We start from the raw sequence: 18287 nt of genomic DNA on the forward strand, positions 1-18287 counted from the left end.
AAGGAAGCCGGTCTTTTACTTGACTGTGCGCAGGCATCGTGAATGGAAGACAGTAGTCCCAGGTGCAGGTATTCACCAACTCGCAACTTGATACATATGCTGACGAATAGCCACTAAGAAAAGAAATCTACAACAGTGCTGATCGTCGTAAGCTACGCCCCAGCGTGATAATGTTCCGATGTGATGAATGATAACGTTTATCGTTCCTCGTGTCGAACCCATTTCGTTCGAGATCTAGATAGTCAGACCACTATGACGGTTAAAGGGGAAACCAGAAACGACGTGTGGCGCTTTCGAACGCAATAAATGGCGGAGTCTACACGTAGCTTGTCAGAAAACAAAAAGTGACCCCAGCAAATGCGCTGATCACATGGTCAGGGGTTTGCAAGGCAGCGTTCAGAATTGAGGCACAGCTCGACGATCCATTATCTTCACAGCGATAATACCTACAGAGACTTGTACTCGCAGTCTTGCACTGAATCATGGAAGGACGATTTTGCGATGACAAGGTTATCGATAGCCAGCCAATATTACTAACTCGTGCACGACGGATGGACAGACCATGGTAGTGTGGGCAACGTCGGATGCGAGCTGGTCTGTGAGCGCCCTATCCTGCAGACAACCTTCGGAGAACCATAAGATTTGATCGTTTTGTCCAACCTCATACCTGCATGCCGCCCGTAGGTATGAGCACAGCTGTCGTGTGGATTGGAAAGCACAATGATGCAGTTGCTAATATGGGATGGCTGCAGTTTTTATGACGACGTCGTACTATAATGCAGGATCGAATGCGCGAGCGACGACGGGTGAAAAGCCGCTGTGACCTGAAGAGTTCAGAGAGCGAACTGGGCAGCTAGGCTTTCAGACCAGTGTTGCGCTTAGAAGCATGGTCTATGGGGCCCGGCGTCCAGGTTCGTGACATCGTGTCGTTGAATAATAGACCGAAAGCCGGAGCTTCGAGGGGTGTTGCCTTGCTTCAACTTGTTGCTCTCAACTTGCAATCCACTACTGTGAGGCCTACACCCGTAATCGGTAGCAGGGCCTTGTCATGTAAAAAGCAGGGAAATTAAAGAGCCAAGACTCGACATATACAACCCCGATTTCTTCACTGTATCAGTCTCTTCTCAACTGGCACCAATGTTGATGCATTTTCACAGGAGATTCGCTCCTTTAACGTATCCATATATGGCGATACTAATAAGTAGTTTGTGGGCCCGACGAAGCAAGTGCGTCGCTTGAATCTTGCGGTATGGCTTCACTTACATGGTCGATCCCTGAAATTGCACAACTTTATCACGCGATCATGAGCATGGGTTTATATTAGTTGATGTAGGAACACGACCCCACTCAAGCAACTTGATCTATCTTTACATAATTAGATCTCTCTTCCACAATTCTGGGAGGAGTCATGGGACGAACATCGGCTCGGTCAGCGAGGCCTCGTCACTGGGCCATGCGGAAGCTGAGCGAGTCCACTATAATTTAGCTCGCTTTTTCTAATACTTGGGAGTATCGATGATGTGTCGGGTTGTTCCTTTATTTCTCCAGCTAGTGATCGACGCCATGCGTGTGCTGACTATACCAATTTTGCAAGTTTCCCGTTGCGATCCACTAGCTTAACTTCTGGTTCAAATGCTCATTGGCGCTTGGAACTTAACCATGTCGGACTCACTCCTGTAAACAGCCTACATGCAAATGAACAATAACCCATTGATTCACATGTTCGTCGGGCATCATTGACCTTGACAAGGCTTTGAGTTATTCTCCAAATATCTCGGCCAGTTATGAGATTTAGTTTCGCGCGCAATGCAATCTTAGTCTCCCTAATCAATTCATCCCTGGGTGTGACCGTTCGTCAAGGTAACAAAAGAAATGTATTGCCAATCGGTTTTTACGCCACCACCGGCATACCAGTCCACCGTCCCGGACGAGAATAGTAGGGCTGATTGAAGGTTACACTATGCGCTGTCATGCCATGTGGTATTCCCCCATTGACCGGCACGACTGGCTGGCCAGTCCCCAACCGACAGGAGACACTGCACGTGAGCCCCTAGGAACCATCGAGCATGACGCAGAGGGTGGGATTCGAGATGCATTCCAACTGCTGATCAGCGGCATTGACAAGCGGCATGATGGCAGCCGTTGCATATGAAGCGCGCAATAAGCCCAGGGGGGATATGTGTCCGCAACAGACATGGCTTCAGGGAGGTCATGCGCGAATTCGAGCTCAAGAAAGTATCCGACCCGAGCAGAAACATTATTTGGACCTTGCCAAGTTGATAACATGGTGCATTATGCATAGTCGCGCCCTCGGATGCTATAATACCGCCATGTTAGGTTGACCTTGGTGTCAGGTGTCAATCTCTGTAACATAACGCCATGACCTTCCCCAGCTCTGAAGACCAATTACGTGACCCGAATTTAATTGCGTTGTTTCACTGTAGCAGAAGAATGAGGTCTCTACCAGAGTTTTATCGCGGTTCATACGAACTGGACTCCATTGCATCTTTCGCAATCTTGTAATATGTGCATCTTATGTTTTAAGAAAAACCCCCAAACCCCGAGGCGTGGGAGAGCTAGGATACTGGAAGGAGATCGACTCCCGGCATGGCTTCCAGGGCTTGAGGCGGTGGGTTACATGGAAAAGGATCAGCATCACGCCGCATTAGCGCCCATCGCTTAGACGCCCACCTCCGTTACCCAGCCCAGTTTTCTGTCGTCGCTCCGGGGCGCTAGACATATTCGTTCTTTTCAAAAAAAAATACAGGTTAGGGGTTAGAGGTTAGTCGGGCTTCGGGTTAAGGCTAGGGTATAGAGTGAGTGGATTGGAAGGGTTATTGTACGAAGCTCTATAATGTGTTTAATGTGTATGTGTGCGTGGGTCTGGCACTGTATAGCGCGTGGGAGGGACGACAGAGGACACTGGGCTGGACAACGGCGGTGTTGCCGCGCTTAGACGAAATCAAACCCCAGTTCTTCAGCGGACCGTACAGAGGTGCATCGGTCGTCGAATTATCATGTACCATTTGCTCGTGTAGGGTGACAGTACCATGGTCTAGGGCCACAATGGTAAGTAATCAAAAAGAGCCTCCGAAGTACCACCGTTCTTGGATGGGAGATACGATATTCTGATGAATGACGCAGCTACTGCCAAAAAGAAAAGAAACCCCAAGGCGTTGCCAACTTACACACTGCGGCTTGTCTTCATCTCAACGGCTGACGCCCCATGAAATGCTATCCCGTCCAGGACATGGGGGCAAGCCACGGAGACAGCAGCGCGACGCCTTGGACGAGTATTGATGAACGCCAACCTCGACAGCGCTCTACGAGGTTTGTGAATGTGACGAACACGAATCCAAAAGCCTAGAAAGGGATGAATGAGACCATCCTCTTAGAGACTGTGTACTATGCAGGAAACATAGCGTTGGTGGTGGTCGGGTGGTGGATGAGATAGCTAGATCGAAAAGAGAGAGCATCAGGGATCCAAGTCGTGGGGAAAACGTGTACTGGTGCCAGACGAGTGGGTTGAAAGACAGCTGGCCATTGGCTGCCAAACGACATAGTGCTGGCATTCTGATTCCGATTGGGCTCTTTTTGTTGCCGTTGCGCTAACAATACGACGCAGAATGAATTTGAATGCAACACACCTTTTTCACCCTCAACCAAATTGACGATGCCATCACCAATACCACCGCCTGACGAGTTGCATCGTTGGCGATCGTCCAGCCGCCGGCCGCCTGCCTGCGACTACCACGAGGAACTTTTGGTTGTGGCTCTGGCTTGTTCCGGTGCGGTTCTCGCGTTTGTCTAGTGGTCCAGGCAACCGTTACCGAACTAATAAAACGCCACGCTAAGCTGCACGTGGCTCGCAGCTTCTCTCGCTTCCGCTTAATGCCTTCGCATGTTATGTCTTCGTCAAATGTTGACCATTTGTGCGACTGTACCAAGGCAAACGTAACAACATTGAATCTGGCTTGTTCACCCTCATTACTAGCTGTACGCCATACTGCTACAGTGGCTTCGGGGCTTGGGGGATCGCACTTCCATCCGACTTCCTGGTACGCCGCACACGGCACGCAACCGGGCTGAATTCTTCATTCGCCCGCCAGCTCTTTTGAACTTCTGACACGCGACCTCGCGATGCAGACATCAGATCAGACGCCCGAGATCTATCGACTGCCGCGTGCCAATTGCCACACTGGAACCCCAGCTTGGCCTGCACCAGGAATCTCTCGGAAGCCCACTTGCCCTTCAATGCCCTTTCTTCTCAGGTGTTTCGCGTGGCAGTCAGGAGTCCCTGGGGGATCCCCTAAAGTTGGGGGCCCAGGGTCCCGTCCATCCCTGCTCAAGATCCCTTCTTCTTTGACATCTAGCAGGCGATCACGCACCCCTTCGAGTAGAGACAAGAGACCAGGACTCGTAGAACCCTTGTCAGCCACCCTGCGCAAGCGAGCCGATTGCTGGCGCCAGCTTGACGATCATATGAAATTAGCCTTTGTTTCTGGCCAGCCCCAAGGCGTCTTCAAGAAACGTCGTGGCTCCGACCACGAGTCACGAGCTTGCAAGATTTTTGACTATCATCATCTCGGCCATGAACTCGAAACTTTATGTCTCGATATAGACTCGACTTCATCAAGATCGATTGCTACGTTCTCAACTCCATGAACGAAGAGGGGGCAGTGCCGTCTGGCCCGGACAAAACAATGGCATCATGTGAGATGGCAGCTACAAGACGCTTACTTACTTGACTTCTCTGCGGATGCGCTGGTGCCGGGTGTTTTGTCTCGAGCCCCTGTCAGAGTATGTCGACAAGATCTGACAGGGCCCATGCATCTCACCAATGTAAATGTATTTGTGGCAGGCCCCACCAGCAACGGATTATTCCATTGTCTAGATCAACAAGTTCGTCTTGTGGAATTGCGCATACGGGATCAATCTTATTGAATGCGAATAGACGTTGACTCCCTAATAATTCGAAGGATTGTAGGAAACGGCGGAGTCTGTCGATGTTGACGTTTTCTTTCCACGCGGCTCTGGCCCATTACAACGGCGTCGATAGCGGCGAGTATCAATGCCGAGTGCTCTCCTTGTTGCAAAGCTCTGATCTGAAGAGTGTATCCGTTACTGCCGAGTACCAAGCCAGACCCAAGAGCATCTCACACATCTCTGGGTCCTTGGATCTAAGTTATCTGGCAATCTGCAGCATGGGCTTGAACGCATCCAAACATTCTGGAACGGAGACACCAGTCATCCGAAGAACGGCTGCAGCAAGTTTGGGATGACAGGTCTAGGCCGGGAGACCCTGCGCTCGTGGGGTTGGATGAACGGCATAAGATGAGCTGGACGCTCCGGTCACAGCTCTTGCTGGGCAGGATCTCAAGGTAGCATTGATGAAGCTGTTGCAGCATCAACCATGATCAGGCCGAGAGAGCCTCGAGTCGATTATCGTCTCAAGTCTCCTAAACGGGACAAGGATCCTTGTCCCAAAACACCAGACATGGAGACATAGGCCAGGATCACCAACAAGCTATCCGAGCGGCTTCATGTCCTAAATAGGCAACTCTGTCCCGGGATACGCCATGAGACTAGCACTGGAACGTACGCTGTGCTAGTCAAGACTCCTCGACTGGCAGGGTGCTGGGGAGTGGCCCCCGGAGGCGCAGAGGCCACTAGGAGGCTCGCGCACAGCGCGCGCACGCAGGCTCGCATGCCTATGATTTTCTTGCATAACCAGTCACCGTTTGGTCTGATGAGAATATCCCTCCATGCCACCCACATCAAAAGCTACGTATCTCCTCCTCCTCCTCCCATGCCCCATGCCCGTGGCCCATGTCCCATGCTGCGGGACTCGCAGGCAGGGATCGACTTGACCAGTATCGTCAGTCAGGATCCCACCGATGCACCAGCAGTCTGAGCTCGACAATAATGGGCGGCGCTATATGCACTTGCCGTTGACGCAGGAGTACCTCCAATACCGACGATCTACAGGTGATTTCATCCCAGTTCTGCCGCTCCGTCCAAGAGCTGACCCACACACAGTTTGTGACAGCTGGTGCCCAGGGATTTTCGAGTGGGTTGACGCTTGATCGTCTTGTCGACAATGTACCTCCGGGAGATCTGAGAGATACATCACCAATCCTCGTCCACCATAAGTACCCACACTCCCCCATCTCATCAATCTTCAATCTCCTGAATCCACACAAGTCTCCATACACGAAGATACTGGTGATATCTTATTAAAGCGTCAGCACTCCCACCACATTGCTCATTCGCCCTCCTCATTGTCAACCACCAACATTTAATAATACTATTGGTCGCCTCCCTTCTCTCCAAACTGTCATCCTAAGATACTGACCCGGCCCCTCCTGCTACGCCGTTAATACGCATCACATAATGTCAACCACTATATACACAACTCAGCCTGGTGCTCAGTACGGATACCCACAACCGCCTCCGTCGCCCCCAGTGGACGAAACCTCGAGATGCTCATTGCCTTCCATCTCTAATTTGTTGGTAATGGCGGACGCCGGATCGCCGACGACAGAGAGCTCGCCAGCGTCGCAGCAACAAGGTACGTACCCTAACCTACATGTAAGTTGCACTGGGTTGGCTGACAGTATGGCCCACAGCACAATCAACCAAGTCAGAGACAAGACCAAACTCTTCTCACTATGCGAGCAACGGCCCCAACCGGTCAGCTCTGCCGCCCACACCACCAATGAGCTCCGACGCTTCTTTCGAGGGAGGATATAATTCGCCATCGATGAAGTCGGTGAGCCAAACGTCGGCAGCTTCTGCACCAAGCTACTACTACGAGTCAACGCCGCCGTTGGAGAACGATGTGCAGCGTCAGCAAATGGCCACCCCGCGAGTCTACCCTCAACAGACTTACCCAGCTGCTTCGTACATCAGCCAGCCTCCCATGGCCTCCTACTACCCCCCGCCTATGCAGCCCTCCCCGGCGCAATCGCAAATCTCTGGGTTGTACTTCCAGAGACCTTTGCCTCAGGTATGCGCTCAACCCCCCAACCCCCCTTCTCACAGCCAGTTGGGACTGCAAATACTAACATCTTCAAAAGGCATTCCCGCCTCTTCCCATGACGGTATCTATGGGCCCGTCTGGCGCCAACCCGTGGCAACACCACCATTATATCTCCCCATCATCGGCAGCCTCGTTCCCGCAGTCGCAAGACCGTTACATCTGCCAGACTTGCAACAAGGCTTTCTCGAGACCCAGCTCTCTGCGGATCCATAGCCACTCCCACACTGGCGAGAAGCCGTTCAAGTGCCCTCACTCTGGATGTGGCAAGGCGTTCAGTGTACGAAGCAACATGAAAAGACACGAACGTGGCTGCCACAACTTTGAGTCGGTCAGCTCTTCGTTGCACTGAGCAACATGACCCCGAACAATAATCATAACTTTCACCACTGTCGTTTTTTACGGACGGAAACTTAAATCCGGTGCGGATTGGATCAGGACAAGGGGGGGGAGAACGAAAGACGATAATACCTCGTGGTATGATTTTAACGGCCGCCCGTCGCATCAGGATCCGACACTCGCTACACACTATATTATACCCTAATCCGAACAAAGGAACGCTACGTCGGACCAGTTTTCTCGGAGGCTTGAAAAAAAGATGGACGGGAACTGAACCGAACCAGCATGGCTTTGCATGGATGGACGCGTGTGTTTTTTGAATCGGGAGGCGTATCTGGATCACCGAGAGCATTTACACTGGCGTTATCACAAATTGGGAATGAACTCCAACCTAGGAGTCTCTCGAGTCTTTGAATATTGGGGGCGCTACGGCGCAATCTATTTTCTCTTTTATTTTCTAATGTGTAGAACGGCATCTTCGTTGGCAACTGTAAAAACAGGGCCGGATGGGAAGACGAATTGGGTACGAAACGCTGTGCAAAACAGCTTGGGGAAAAGCCAACCACATATGATGAGTTCTGAAAAGACTTGATTCCACGCGGAGTACTACAACTAGTTGTCCAAAAAAGAATTGGAGAATTTAAACCCCATGAAAACATTTATCTTGATTCCTTGCCGTGAACTACCGTGTGTGGTGCCGATATCTCGAAAGAGCTCACCGCCCCAAGCCCTTGCAAGACAGGCGGCATTTCACGATGTTTGCCGTCACCACCGACTTCTCAAAGCCTCCTTGATGAGAATGCATAGCCCACGGGAGCCCCTGCTCACCCCATGCATGCATCTATTGTATATCAAAACCAAGCTATATTCGCAGGGAGCTGCTGCGCCCGTACCGTTGCGTCAGGTAAGAGCGCCAGAAACGTGGCGCAGAAATGGGACTGGGGTCCATCCGTCACATTCAGAGTAGCTCGTTCTTGTGTTTCCGAAAAAAAATCAGGGGGTCACATTTTCGCCCATCCTGTTGTTTGACTAGGTGTATAGTATGGGTAACGATAAGAACTAAACTAACTACCCTACCCTAGACAGGCCTATATCCGTCAAGATTTCAGTTTCGTCTGTCACGGCGTGGGTTACATTGCCCTGAGCTTAACTAGGTTAACTATAAACCTCGTTTCGCAAGGGGTTGGGGCTTGGGTACTGGGTTATTTGTTGGGAATGGGTGATTACGACAACAATGATAATAACGCTCCAGTGTCAGTAATATGTCATGGCCACCCTACGTTAATTACCACGTAATGAGCCTTGTTCGGAGATGAACCACGGATGAGGTGGAAAGAAAAAGACGACGTGTAAGAACGCCTCGTGTTCACGCGCTCGTGTCGGGTTGTTGATGAGGCAATGGAAGGCAGCTGAAGGGTCATTGCCTGTAGTCTGGTTCTCCAGTCAATATTTGAACTCCGCCCGGCCCAGAAATGGGATGCTGTCTATCTACCTATCTATCTATGGGTCAGGTTTAGTAATAGTATTGTAGGCGAATGCGAGACGACGGACGGGGCTATGCCTGTCCACCACGACAAGTAACAATGCAAAGAAAAAAACACAAGAACCCCAAACGAACAGTTGAGGAGGCTTAATCGAGCAGTCGATCTGTGAAAGACCTACGCTTTGCATGGAATGAGCCTGTTGTGGTGATTTTGTTCTCACTCCAAAAACTCTCGGCGCCGGGCTTTCCTCGGATCAGTGTATGAAGCTGGTCAGGTACCAAAGTACAGTGGAAAAACGGAGGTCGGCAAGGGGTAAAGAGCGGGCGTCGTACTGTGGGTCCCACCCACCGGTAACCGATGTTACTTTGATTTGTTGTTTCCAAGATCAACACGACTTGAAAGCAAGGCAAGGCGGCTCATGAGCGGGAGAGCCACCCTTTGCATCTACCGCATTGAAGCCCCAGGAGTACAACGGTCAATTCATCGTCGTTGGCGCTAGAGCTAGTGTCTTGGCAACAGTTTGGGAGGTACGTTCTTTTCTGCACGTTATTCCAAATGGGATGATCCCTTCAGCCTGCATCAAGGCTCCACGACATAGCATGCAGGCTTTGTGCCCTTGGGACGAACATTAATCGCATCGCCATTCCAGTCCCAGCATCGGGGAACCGGTTCATGGAAGTTCGATGAGCCATCGTGCATGTCCCCGGTAGCCAATACGACCAAAATAATTAGGCATTGACGAAATTGACGGGCTCCACGACAAATCGGCGCAAGAAAAACTAGAGAAAAACTACGAAATTCTTGGAGATGACATCAATTTGGATCGTCGCCCTGCCCCAGTCATGCTCTTCCTGGCAAACCCCTGATGTGTCGTCATGAGCTTTGGCGGTGGGTTGATTGGGCTGGCTCCTTACCCTCGTTGAGGATGCGCTGCCAGGAACCCCGGGTTGTGGTGTTTCTGTGCATCGCAATCCCGTTCGGCAATGAAAGTCGTAATGTCGATACAAATGAACTTTGAGAAGATTGAACTATATCGCAGGGCAGCTTGATTAATGGACATCCAGCCTTTCCGAAGCAGTGGCAGCAAATATGGTTTGCATTTCGAGTGCCAAACATGCCATGCTGCTGTCTCGCCCATGTGCAGCAGCCAATTCTGCCTCGTTGTGAAGTCCAATATCGTCAAAAGTACATGCACCGCAGCAGTCAAAGTAAAGTATACTGCACATTGTCGTACCATGTATCGTGGTCGGCAGCAGGGATCCATCCCATCACCTACATCGGACATGACCACCGATGGGGATCTACGTACTGCCGCCTGCGGAGTATTGTACATCCCCTTAATCTGTGATGCCTGATTGGCCACTCTCCGAAGCATCGGCAGTATCTCACCCGGACGTGGCCTGGACGATCGGCTTCACGCGAGAAACGTCGTTCGACGAGTCGAGTTGATTGCCAGGGGGTGGGGGTTCATGCCATAGTCCAATGAAGAAAAACACAATTTTGTTTCATCCCATCATTTCTCCATCATTTCTTCATCATTTCCTAACTTAGCTCAAAGATGAACATCCTCCCAATTCGCGCATTCCAAGTTACCCCGCACTCTCACCAAACATCTCCCACTATAGCACTGCACTTCTCTGATGGCGTGCCCGCCCTGGTTGCTCCAACTGTCCTCTTCAGCGTCCCAAAAATGGAAATGGGACAGAAACATGTAGGAGGAGGGAAGCAGCAAAGGTTAGATGAAACGAATCATTTTCGTCTATTCTGCGCAATTCCAGGATGACATGACAACATCCGAACTAAATACTTGGGGTTCATCGGAAGAGCAATCTGAAAAGCTGCCGAGCGTCTAGTGTTTGGAAAAAAAATTTACCACGCCAAGGCAGAGAGGGAGCAAAGAGCCATACCATGCAAGCTACACGTACCCAGCAGTCTACATGTGCCGTTCTTGTGTTGCGCTTTGCTGTTCCAGATATCTGGAACTCCTGCCGGACTTCCCGGTGATCCTAGATCAACCAGAACCTTACTTCGCTTTGTGCGAGATACACGAGTAGACTTTCATTGGATATGCGGCACAAACGCTAGTATATGCCATCCCATGTCACCTCTTTGCTCAACCCCCAACAGGGCGCCGAGCTGTCGAGTCCGTGCAAACGGCAAGTCTAGCGCTTTCATCAGACCGTTAACTAACCCGCTTTACTACAATCAGGCATCTGTGGGCTACCCGTGCCATGCCCCATTTATTTCGGATTCGCTTAAGCTCACCAACTTAGCCAGTTTTTCGACACTTCCAACTTCAACCTATCCTATCTTTATTTTTATTTTTATTTTTTTCAAATACGCCGTAGGTGTTAACCCTCGGTACCTCTACAAGTACTCCCTTAAGGGGCTATAGATGATATAGCGGGCCCTTAAGCCGCGTCGGGCGGTTATACAGGTAAACTTGTAGCCAAACGACTACTAAACCTCCTGTCCCTCCCTAAGTCTGTGCTACAACCCCTGCCTGAACTACCGATAAGCGTGGTAATGTGGCACTTAAATTCGTCCTCAGGGGTGGGATGCTGCTGATGTGCAGAAGATGCTCGACTATTTTTTGTCGCGACAAGTCATAGTATCTGCTAATTGGGGTTCTCGTCGAGCGTATACATCTCAACCATACGCTCAAGTGGATAGACCGTAACGTGGTCTAGACGCTCGCAAGAATCGCGGCGAGAGGACGTGCTGCGCGCCTTCTATCGTGAGGGGACGGGTTCGCCGACGAGCGTTATCGGATAGGCGAGATCCGATAAGGGGTCGGATTAACGATTCGAATTCTGGACCGGCTTCGATAAATTAATAAAGTAGCTAGTAATATTAGGAACTGCCTTACTAATCTAGAGCTTAGTATTAGTCCAGATCTAGCCTATCGACTTAGTCGCTTTATTAAAGGGTCCCTTGTTAATACGACCGAACTTATGTAGACTAAGCGCGATCTTAGCCGTACTAAGTACGCCGAACGTATATTAAAACAACGGCGCGCTACGAAGAACTATTATCTTCAATTTAGTAGAGTTTTATCCGTTATAGAAGGTAGAGAGATAATTAAAAAGAAGGTTAAAGAGAAGGGAACTTGATACGTGACCCCATGGGGGTTACCCTGTAGCTACAGATAAGACAGATAAGATAAGATAAGAGCTATAAAAGAGCTCTGCCAGGCCAGAATAGCTGACCTGGCCATCCTTTTCCAATACAACAATTCACACCCCATATGCACTCGCATCAGAACTAAAGTATAGAGAGTTCTTACTAAGTATTACGAAGGACTACGTAGAGTAGCTAAAAAGAGCTTTTTTAATACCGTAAAAGAAGCTAGAAGACGTCGATTAATAGGCTAATTAAAGCCTATAGATGTCTTCGAGATAGGCCTTGGTTGGCGGTTATTACGTAGGTGCTAATTGAAAGTTGAAATCTATCGAAAAACTGGCCAAGTTGGTGAGCTCAAGCGAATCCGAAATAAGTGGAGCGTGGCACGGGTACTGGTACTTGATTCTGGAACAGGAACACGTCGAATTAGACTTTGAATAACCCATGGACTCTGTCGATGTGGTTCGACGTTCATATGACGGTCATTAGTTAGTCAACCTCAACCTCACCGCATATCTTCGAAGCCTACTACTACACATGAGTACAACTTTATTCTTTTCTCGCGTTCCACCCGCGCGAATCATGAATGCGTTTTCGTTTTAGCTGTCTGGGACGCCCCAAAAGGCATGTCCTCATGAGGCTTCAGGCTTAAAGCTCCATGAACTGCGTCAAGACCGTTTCAGGTCCGGTGGTGGCCGGACCCCTGGCCTTGACTAACATCATCGGCTTGAGAGTCCCGACAGGCTCTTGTGGTGCGTTAGTTCTAGAAGCACCTGATAACAATTCGTACAGAAAGGCGGGGCGGATGGATGGGCAAATCTCACAATGGATACATATCTACCGTGACTTCAAGTAGTTGGATAACAACGACCGACGCAGGATTGGCCCCGGTGGGTGGATGGTGCCGGCATCTGCCGAGGTTGTTGCCCAATTGACAATCTTCAGCGTGGTGGGCAACATTGGGCCATGAAAAGCAATGCCCATTGGCATGGCCATGTTATGGGATGGCAGCTTTCACATTGTCTCGGGCAGTTGCCAATCCCACATGTTCTCCGACAATGACATGCTGCCAGACAAAGGAAAAGCAGCAACAACCATGCATACATGCCTACATATGACCCAGGATGTTCTCTTTCACCTCGGCCTCATGCGTGGGGGTTTCGGGGTAGTCCTAACGGTTTGCATTGCGTTTCGTCAATTACGGGTTAAGATCAACCCGGGGCTGGGGTGATGAAGAACACCAGACCTGATCTCCTTCGGAATGAGATGGATAGGCAGGCTTTCTGCTCATCTTGAAGATCAGTTATGTGCTTCCAATATTAGAAGGACTCGCCTATGTTCCAGAAAGCTAGGTATTTTGCTCGACGAGTTGTGGTTTCAGTTCAAGTGTTTCATGGAGGTAAGTTGTTGATTTGACATTACGGGTATAATAAAGTTGTGGCACAATTCAAGCCGCTGTCGTAGTTTAGGTCAGTCACAACGGACGGAAATGACTACATGCCATGGCATCATTATGTCTTGTTTTTGGTTCCTATTATATATGGACAAGATGCAAAGAGGCAAGGCAGTCAGTCGTACATCATAAGCCATCGCTGGGCGGCCTGGAAAGCTTGGCCTTCCTCATCACTGGCTCGTTTGGTATGTTTCTGACTCCCTCCGGACCGGGTTGGTCTGGCTGGCGTGCCGTGGACTTGAAATCGTCCATGAAATTGGCCACGAAGAAGACAATTCGCTGCTGGATTAGGTGCAAAACTGGTAACGACGGCGATCGGTGGGTGGTTCGGTGCCTTGAGCAACGTGGCTGCATACTTCCTGGCCGACCAGTTGACATAGTATACTTACTATAGTCTAGCTTATCAAAATATAAATTCCATGGCACGACACCGAGATGAGGTACATGATGTAGTCACGAGGTCGCCTCGTTGTATCACATGTGATCCCTGTGGAGATGCCCTGGCGCCTTTGTTTCCTGGACCCTTAACCACCTGTCTAGTATGACGTCTCGTCGTTCCAGTACAGCGTATCGTGGAAGACCCTGAAAAGTACCGCCGTTAGTGTTTGGCTTTGTTACCATCGCTTGCTCGCTGGGAAATGCCACAAGATGATATCGGCTTTCGGGGTTGAAACTTACTCTGGCCCTGTAGCCTCTAGCTCCCATCCGAAGGTCAGGCGGATGAACTGTGTCAAGTGACTGGCTACTTTGATAGCTCCTACGTCTGTTGGATGCCATTGTGGACCTGTGATGAATTGGGTTAGGCATGGGTTCTCTGGGCTGGGTATATGCCCTGATAGCACTTGAGTAGGTAGCCAGTGATGTTGACAGAATCTCTCTCAAGGTACAAAGCAGACGGCTGGGTCAATGTCACGCCGGAAGTCGAACACACCAATGTCGTTATGCTGCATTATCCCAGTGGTATTGAAGAAGTGCACGAATGGCTGATGGTTCGTCGTGTTCAGAGTCCTGGTTGCATTCGTCGTGCCGTCCCAAATCTTGGGAGCCGTGAGATATTCGGCCGAGTTGAAATACTGGACAATGTTATAGAGCTCCTGGTTGAACCCTTTGTTTTGGAAGTACGAGTTTCCAGATTGGTAGAAGCCTAGCCAGAGTTCCTGCAGATCATAAGAGTTCTGTTGAAGAATGGTAAGGGAGCACATGCTGACATACCATGACAACAACTTGTGCGTCTGGAAATTTGCCGTGCACACCTTGGATGAGCTTTGTGTACGATTCGACGTACGTCTCTGTTGTGACGTTATTTGCTTCGTTGTTGTCGTTCGTACCCAAGTTGATCACTACGATGTCAGGTGCCTACTTGCATGATTCGAGGTTAGCGATTGCCTTTCTGACATTTTTTTTGAGTGAACGAGCGGGAGCTGTAGGTCATATATAAGGAGATGGATATTCAAGGCCAGTGGTTTTGTCCTTGAGACACAATTGAAAAGGGGTCGATGGACTCCAGATACTGACTTGCTGCTTCTTAAAGTCCCAAGGCTCCGGGTTGTCTAACCCGAATGTTAGCAAGTTTGATAGGCATAACTGTGGCACATGAGAAGGATACGCTGGGGGAAAGATACGAACCTCCCCAAATCTCAGCTGCCCGCCAACCCGTATCAGAAGTGTAGAAATATTGATGGACCTGTCCACGAGGATTACCCCAGCAGTCTTGGTCCGAGACACATATTCCAGGGTATGCAACGACGTTGTAGTCCGTATTTCCAAGACCAGCACCAACGCCATATGCGAAACTTGAGAGACCCTCATAGGCAGTATCTGCAGTAGTCCAGGTCAGTGAGCGCCTTCCATGTCTGCAAGCTTCTACGTTTATGCCACGACGTGTCATGGCGAGGCTCAACAGGGGTCTCGAAGACAACACGCTTCGAGAACGATACTCGATTTAGGACTTCGGGAGTCACGTCAAGACTTACACATCCCAGCAGACAGACTGTCCCCGATGAACTCAATGGCTCGACCAGGATTTGGCAGCTTAACAAGGCCGTCCCCCGCGGCGACGTGCACCTTGTCGATTTGAACTCCATATGCCCAATTCGTCACTCTTAGCTCAAAAGTCGCCGGGTTGACGGGATATGTAACATTTACGCCTGGCGTCTCGGGGTTGACGAACAGGTGTGTTGCGCCTGCGGTGACATTTGTGAACATCCAGTCCAACCCATCCAGTCGATACCCAACGAGAGTGAAGTCAACCGTTTCATTACCAAAAGTAATGGCAACTGTCTCCCCTGTAAATCCAAAAACTAACCCAGGTGCTCTGTAAGTCGAGTCAGCAGACTTCAACGGCGACTGAGCTGGCTAACCCACGACCACCATGAGATTTTCTTAGAGTCCCACCTGCCCTTGTAGGATATCTCAAACGCATCTGCCTCATATGTTTCAAAGGCATATGCTGAAGGATCTACTTTGGTGTCCGGGTAGTCTGTAATCTTCACCTGACCATTCTGAAGGATTGTTGCTGAAGCCGAGGCTATCAGACCCAGAAGTGGCAGGACGGTACCGAGCATTATTTCCGGTTGCATTCGACTCACGAATTCAAGATGATTGCGCCGAGATCGCTAAAGAACACGAGAAAGGAGATGACAAATGGCTATATACTAGCCAGCTTCCCGAAGCACATGCTTCTCCGCACCAAGACGGTACATCAGGACCGCCTAACCGGAGCGAAGTTTCTCTACGGAGAAATTGAGCATGGCTCTCCGACTCAGCTGAGGCATACAGGACGGACAATACAAGCAGTATGGCTCTGGGCGTTGTCCATCCCCTCATCTCTCCCAAGCACCGCGTGCGAAGAGCTCACACACATGTGCAGACTCTGAACTGACGATGGATGATGCTCAGCAGGCCAGCGTTGAAGTGGAGATTCTCCGCCCGCACATGGCTGCAACCGCAGGCCGAAGTGGTTCGACGAGCCACTGGACTACCTACGTGGGGTCAATTTGATCGAAAGAAGGACGGGCTAACTAGATAGCCTAGATTCCACGCAGATCGCTTAGCGTGGAGGCGGAGAATGGGTGCGGAAGAAGATGTTCCGCTAGATTAACGATTCGGACAGCTCGGGTATTTGCACCTAAGAGGGAGATGGATCTTGGGAGACAACATGCACTATAAGTCGTAGAAGCACAGCGGGAAATGCGGGAAATGCAGGAGACGTCGCAGGTGCGTTGAAGAAGAGCTAAAACGAGAAACATGCAACCACACTCGACTGTCAGCGGCTAGAGGAATGCTCAAATGTGTGATGCGGCTCAAAACCACGTTTGATATCGCGCCATGACAGGCGCCCTGCCTTGGCTTGCTGAGCCCTAGCATCTCTCCATTGTGGAACATTGGGGGTTGTCGAACCGCAGCCCGCGAGCTGGTATTCAACACCTCTCCCAGGATCTAAACCGTGAGCGTGTTACTTCCCCATGATACTTCCGTATTTTCACTGGTCTTGTAGTGGCCTTCAGGTAATTACACCCTTGCGCACGGAAACATGCGTGTTGAGGTACTGATAATCCCAGACAACCTGTACGTGATGGCCAGTAACTGAACATAGTCCAATTCTCATGCTAGCGTTTAGGATCCTGGAAGAGGTGAATGTTGGCATTGGATTGGCAGGCAATTGAAGGCGGGCGCACAGGCAGGCAGCAAGCACCCAGAAGCCAGGCCCGCTCGGCAAGGAAAACGTGACTTGCAGCTTCGAGCTGCAAACTGCGGGCTGGTGCCAACTGCCAATTCGGCGTTTCCATTCGCGCCCGCAATACAAGCGCCGCAAACTGTGCGGTTTTCAAGGGCCATCCTCGTCATCCCCCCAGATTCGGACGATGCGAAACTGGGGTCTGCATGCGAGACAGAAAATATGCGAGGAGCAACTTGCTTGCTTCCACCGCACCGATCAACAACACATTGATATATGTCAAGAGGTGCCTGGGTGGCTTCTGGACGCAGAAACCCAACCAACCTCACCGACCAATTCGCACACGTACCACGTTTGCCGACTTGTCCAAACACTTGACCTCTCCCAACTCAACCAGGATCTCAGCATTGACAACGCCCAAGAGCTTCCCAAATTGCACATTTGCCCTTGAACGTTTGACGACCCGCGAGACGCCGGATTCCAAGGGTAGGGTGGGCCACTTCAAAATTTCCCGGCTGGTTCATCACCCCCAAATTTGTCGTTGATCCCATACTTTCCCCCCCTCTCTGTTTTCTCGGCCTGCTAAATGAAGCTTCAGCGCGCGAGGCACCTATCGCTTCAAAGCTGAAGAAAATCGAAGCTGCCGCAACGCTACCCACAGAGACGCGTCAGACGTCGACTATCATCTACCACCATTCCTATCTACCGCCCACGACACGGATGGAGACTCGAGTCAAAGCGGTACAGACGCCCCTTGACTACTTTACGCTCGAGACAGATATATATCAGGCGGTGGCGTGGTTGTGCTCTTCGCTACTACCGTTGCAGTTGCAGCTGTTGCACTTTGCCCCGCCGTTTTCCGTTACGACAATCTCATCGCATCGTTATTCTTTTGTTCCTCTTCGACTTACTGTCCAATTTCCCTCATCACTGCACCAGTGCGCACGACCACAGCGAGCCAGCCTTCACGTAACCAAGCTCTCCAGGTTGCTTCTCTCTTCCCTTAGGGACCAGCTGATGTCGTTTCAGCGGGGGAAAAGACATCAACCAACCGCCTCCAGCTTATTGATCCTCTAGCTTCCTTTTCCGTCACTACGTCGAGCTCAGCCAGGTAACAAAAAGCGAAAGGGAGTGAGTGAGTGAGTGAGTGAGTGTGTGTGTGTGTGTGCCTGT

General features: G+C 50.4%; 3 protein-coding genes across 3 annotated transcripts; 2 read left to right on the top strand and 1 right to left on the bottom strand.

Annotated features, from left to right (window-relative positions):
• Positions 1-4140: 4140 nt before the first annotated feature.
• BCR38DRAFT_407578 (uncharacterized protein) lies at positions 4141-4665 on the top strand (the record flags this gene model as incomplete). The annotated part of the gene is made up of 1 exon (XM_040858181.1): positions 4141-4665. One exon carries the CDS (start codon positions 4141-4143, stop codon positions 4663-4665), a length of 525 nt encoding a protein of 174 aa, XP_040718244.1.
• Positions 4666-6393: 1728 nt separating this feature from the next.
• BCR38DRAFT_483237 (uncharacterized protein) lies at positions 6394-7391 on the top strand (the record flags this gene model as incomplete). Its single annotated transcript, XM_040863596.1, has 3 exons — positions 6394-6571; positions 6630-7009; positions 7080-7391. 3 exons carry the CDS (start codon positions 6394-6396, stop codon positions 7389-7391), a joined length of 870 nt encoding a protein of 289 aa, XP_040718245.1.
• Positions 7392-13903: 6512 nt separating this feature from the next.
• On the bottom strand, positions 13904-16509 carry BCR38DRAFT_161156 (Lipase, GDSL-like protein). The gene is made up of 8 exons (XM_040853780.1): positions 15803-16509; positions 15412-15752; positions 15065-15256; positions 14954-14988; positions 14651-14794; positions 14370-14595; positions 14117-14222; positions 13904-14020 (listed from the first exon to the last, which is right to left on the bottom strand). The coding sequence occupies exons 1-8, from the start codon at positions 16015-16017 to the stop codon at positions 13975-13977; spliced, it is 1305 nt and encodes a 434-aa protein (XP_040718246.1). The 5' UTR covers positions 16018-16509; the 3' UTR covers positions 13904-13974.
• Between the last annotated feature and the right edge of the window lie 1778 nt (positions 16510-18287).

The sequence above is a fragment of the Pseudomassariella vexata genome (genome assembly GCF_002105095.1).
Source record: "Pseudomassariella vexata strain CBS 129021 chromosome Unknown BCR38scaffold_4, whole genome shotgun sequence".
Taxonomy (NCBI): domain Eukaryota; kingdom Fungi; phylum Ascomycota; class Sordariomycetes; order Amphisphaeriales; family Pseudomassariaceae; genus Pseudomassariella; species Pseudomassariella vexata.

What these genes read in the sequence shown, in the direction of transcription:
- BCR38DRAFT_161156 (XM_040853780.1), bottom strand. Translation starts at nt 16,017, where the DNA reads ATGCAACCGGAAATAATGCTCGGTACCGTCCTGCCACTTCTGGGTCTG. An exon ending in ACGCACAAGTTGTTGTCATG is followed by an intron (nt 14,596 to 14,650) that starts GTATGTCAGCAT and finishes TATGATCTGCAG; the next exon opens with GAACTCTGGCTAGGCTTCTA. An exon ending in CTAGAGGCTACAGGGCCAGA is followed by an intron (nt 14,021 to 14,116) that starts GTAAGTTTCAAC and finishes GGTACTTTTCAG; the next exon opens with GGTCTTCCACGATACGCTGT.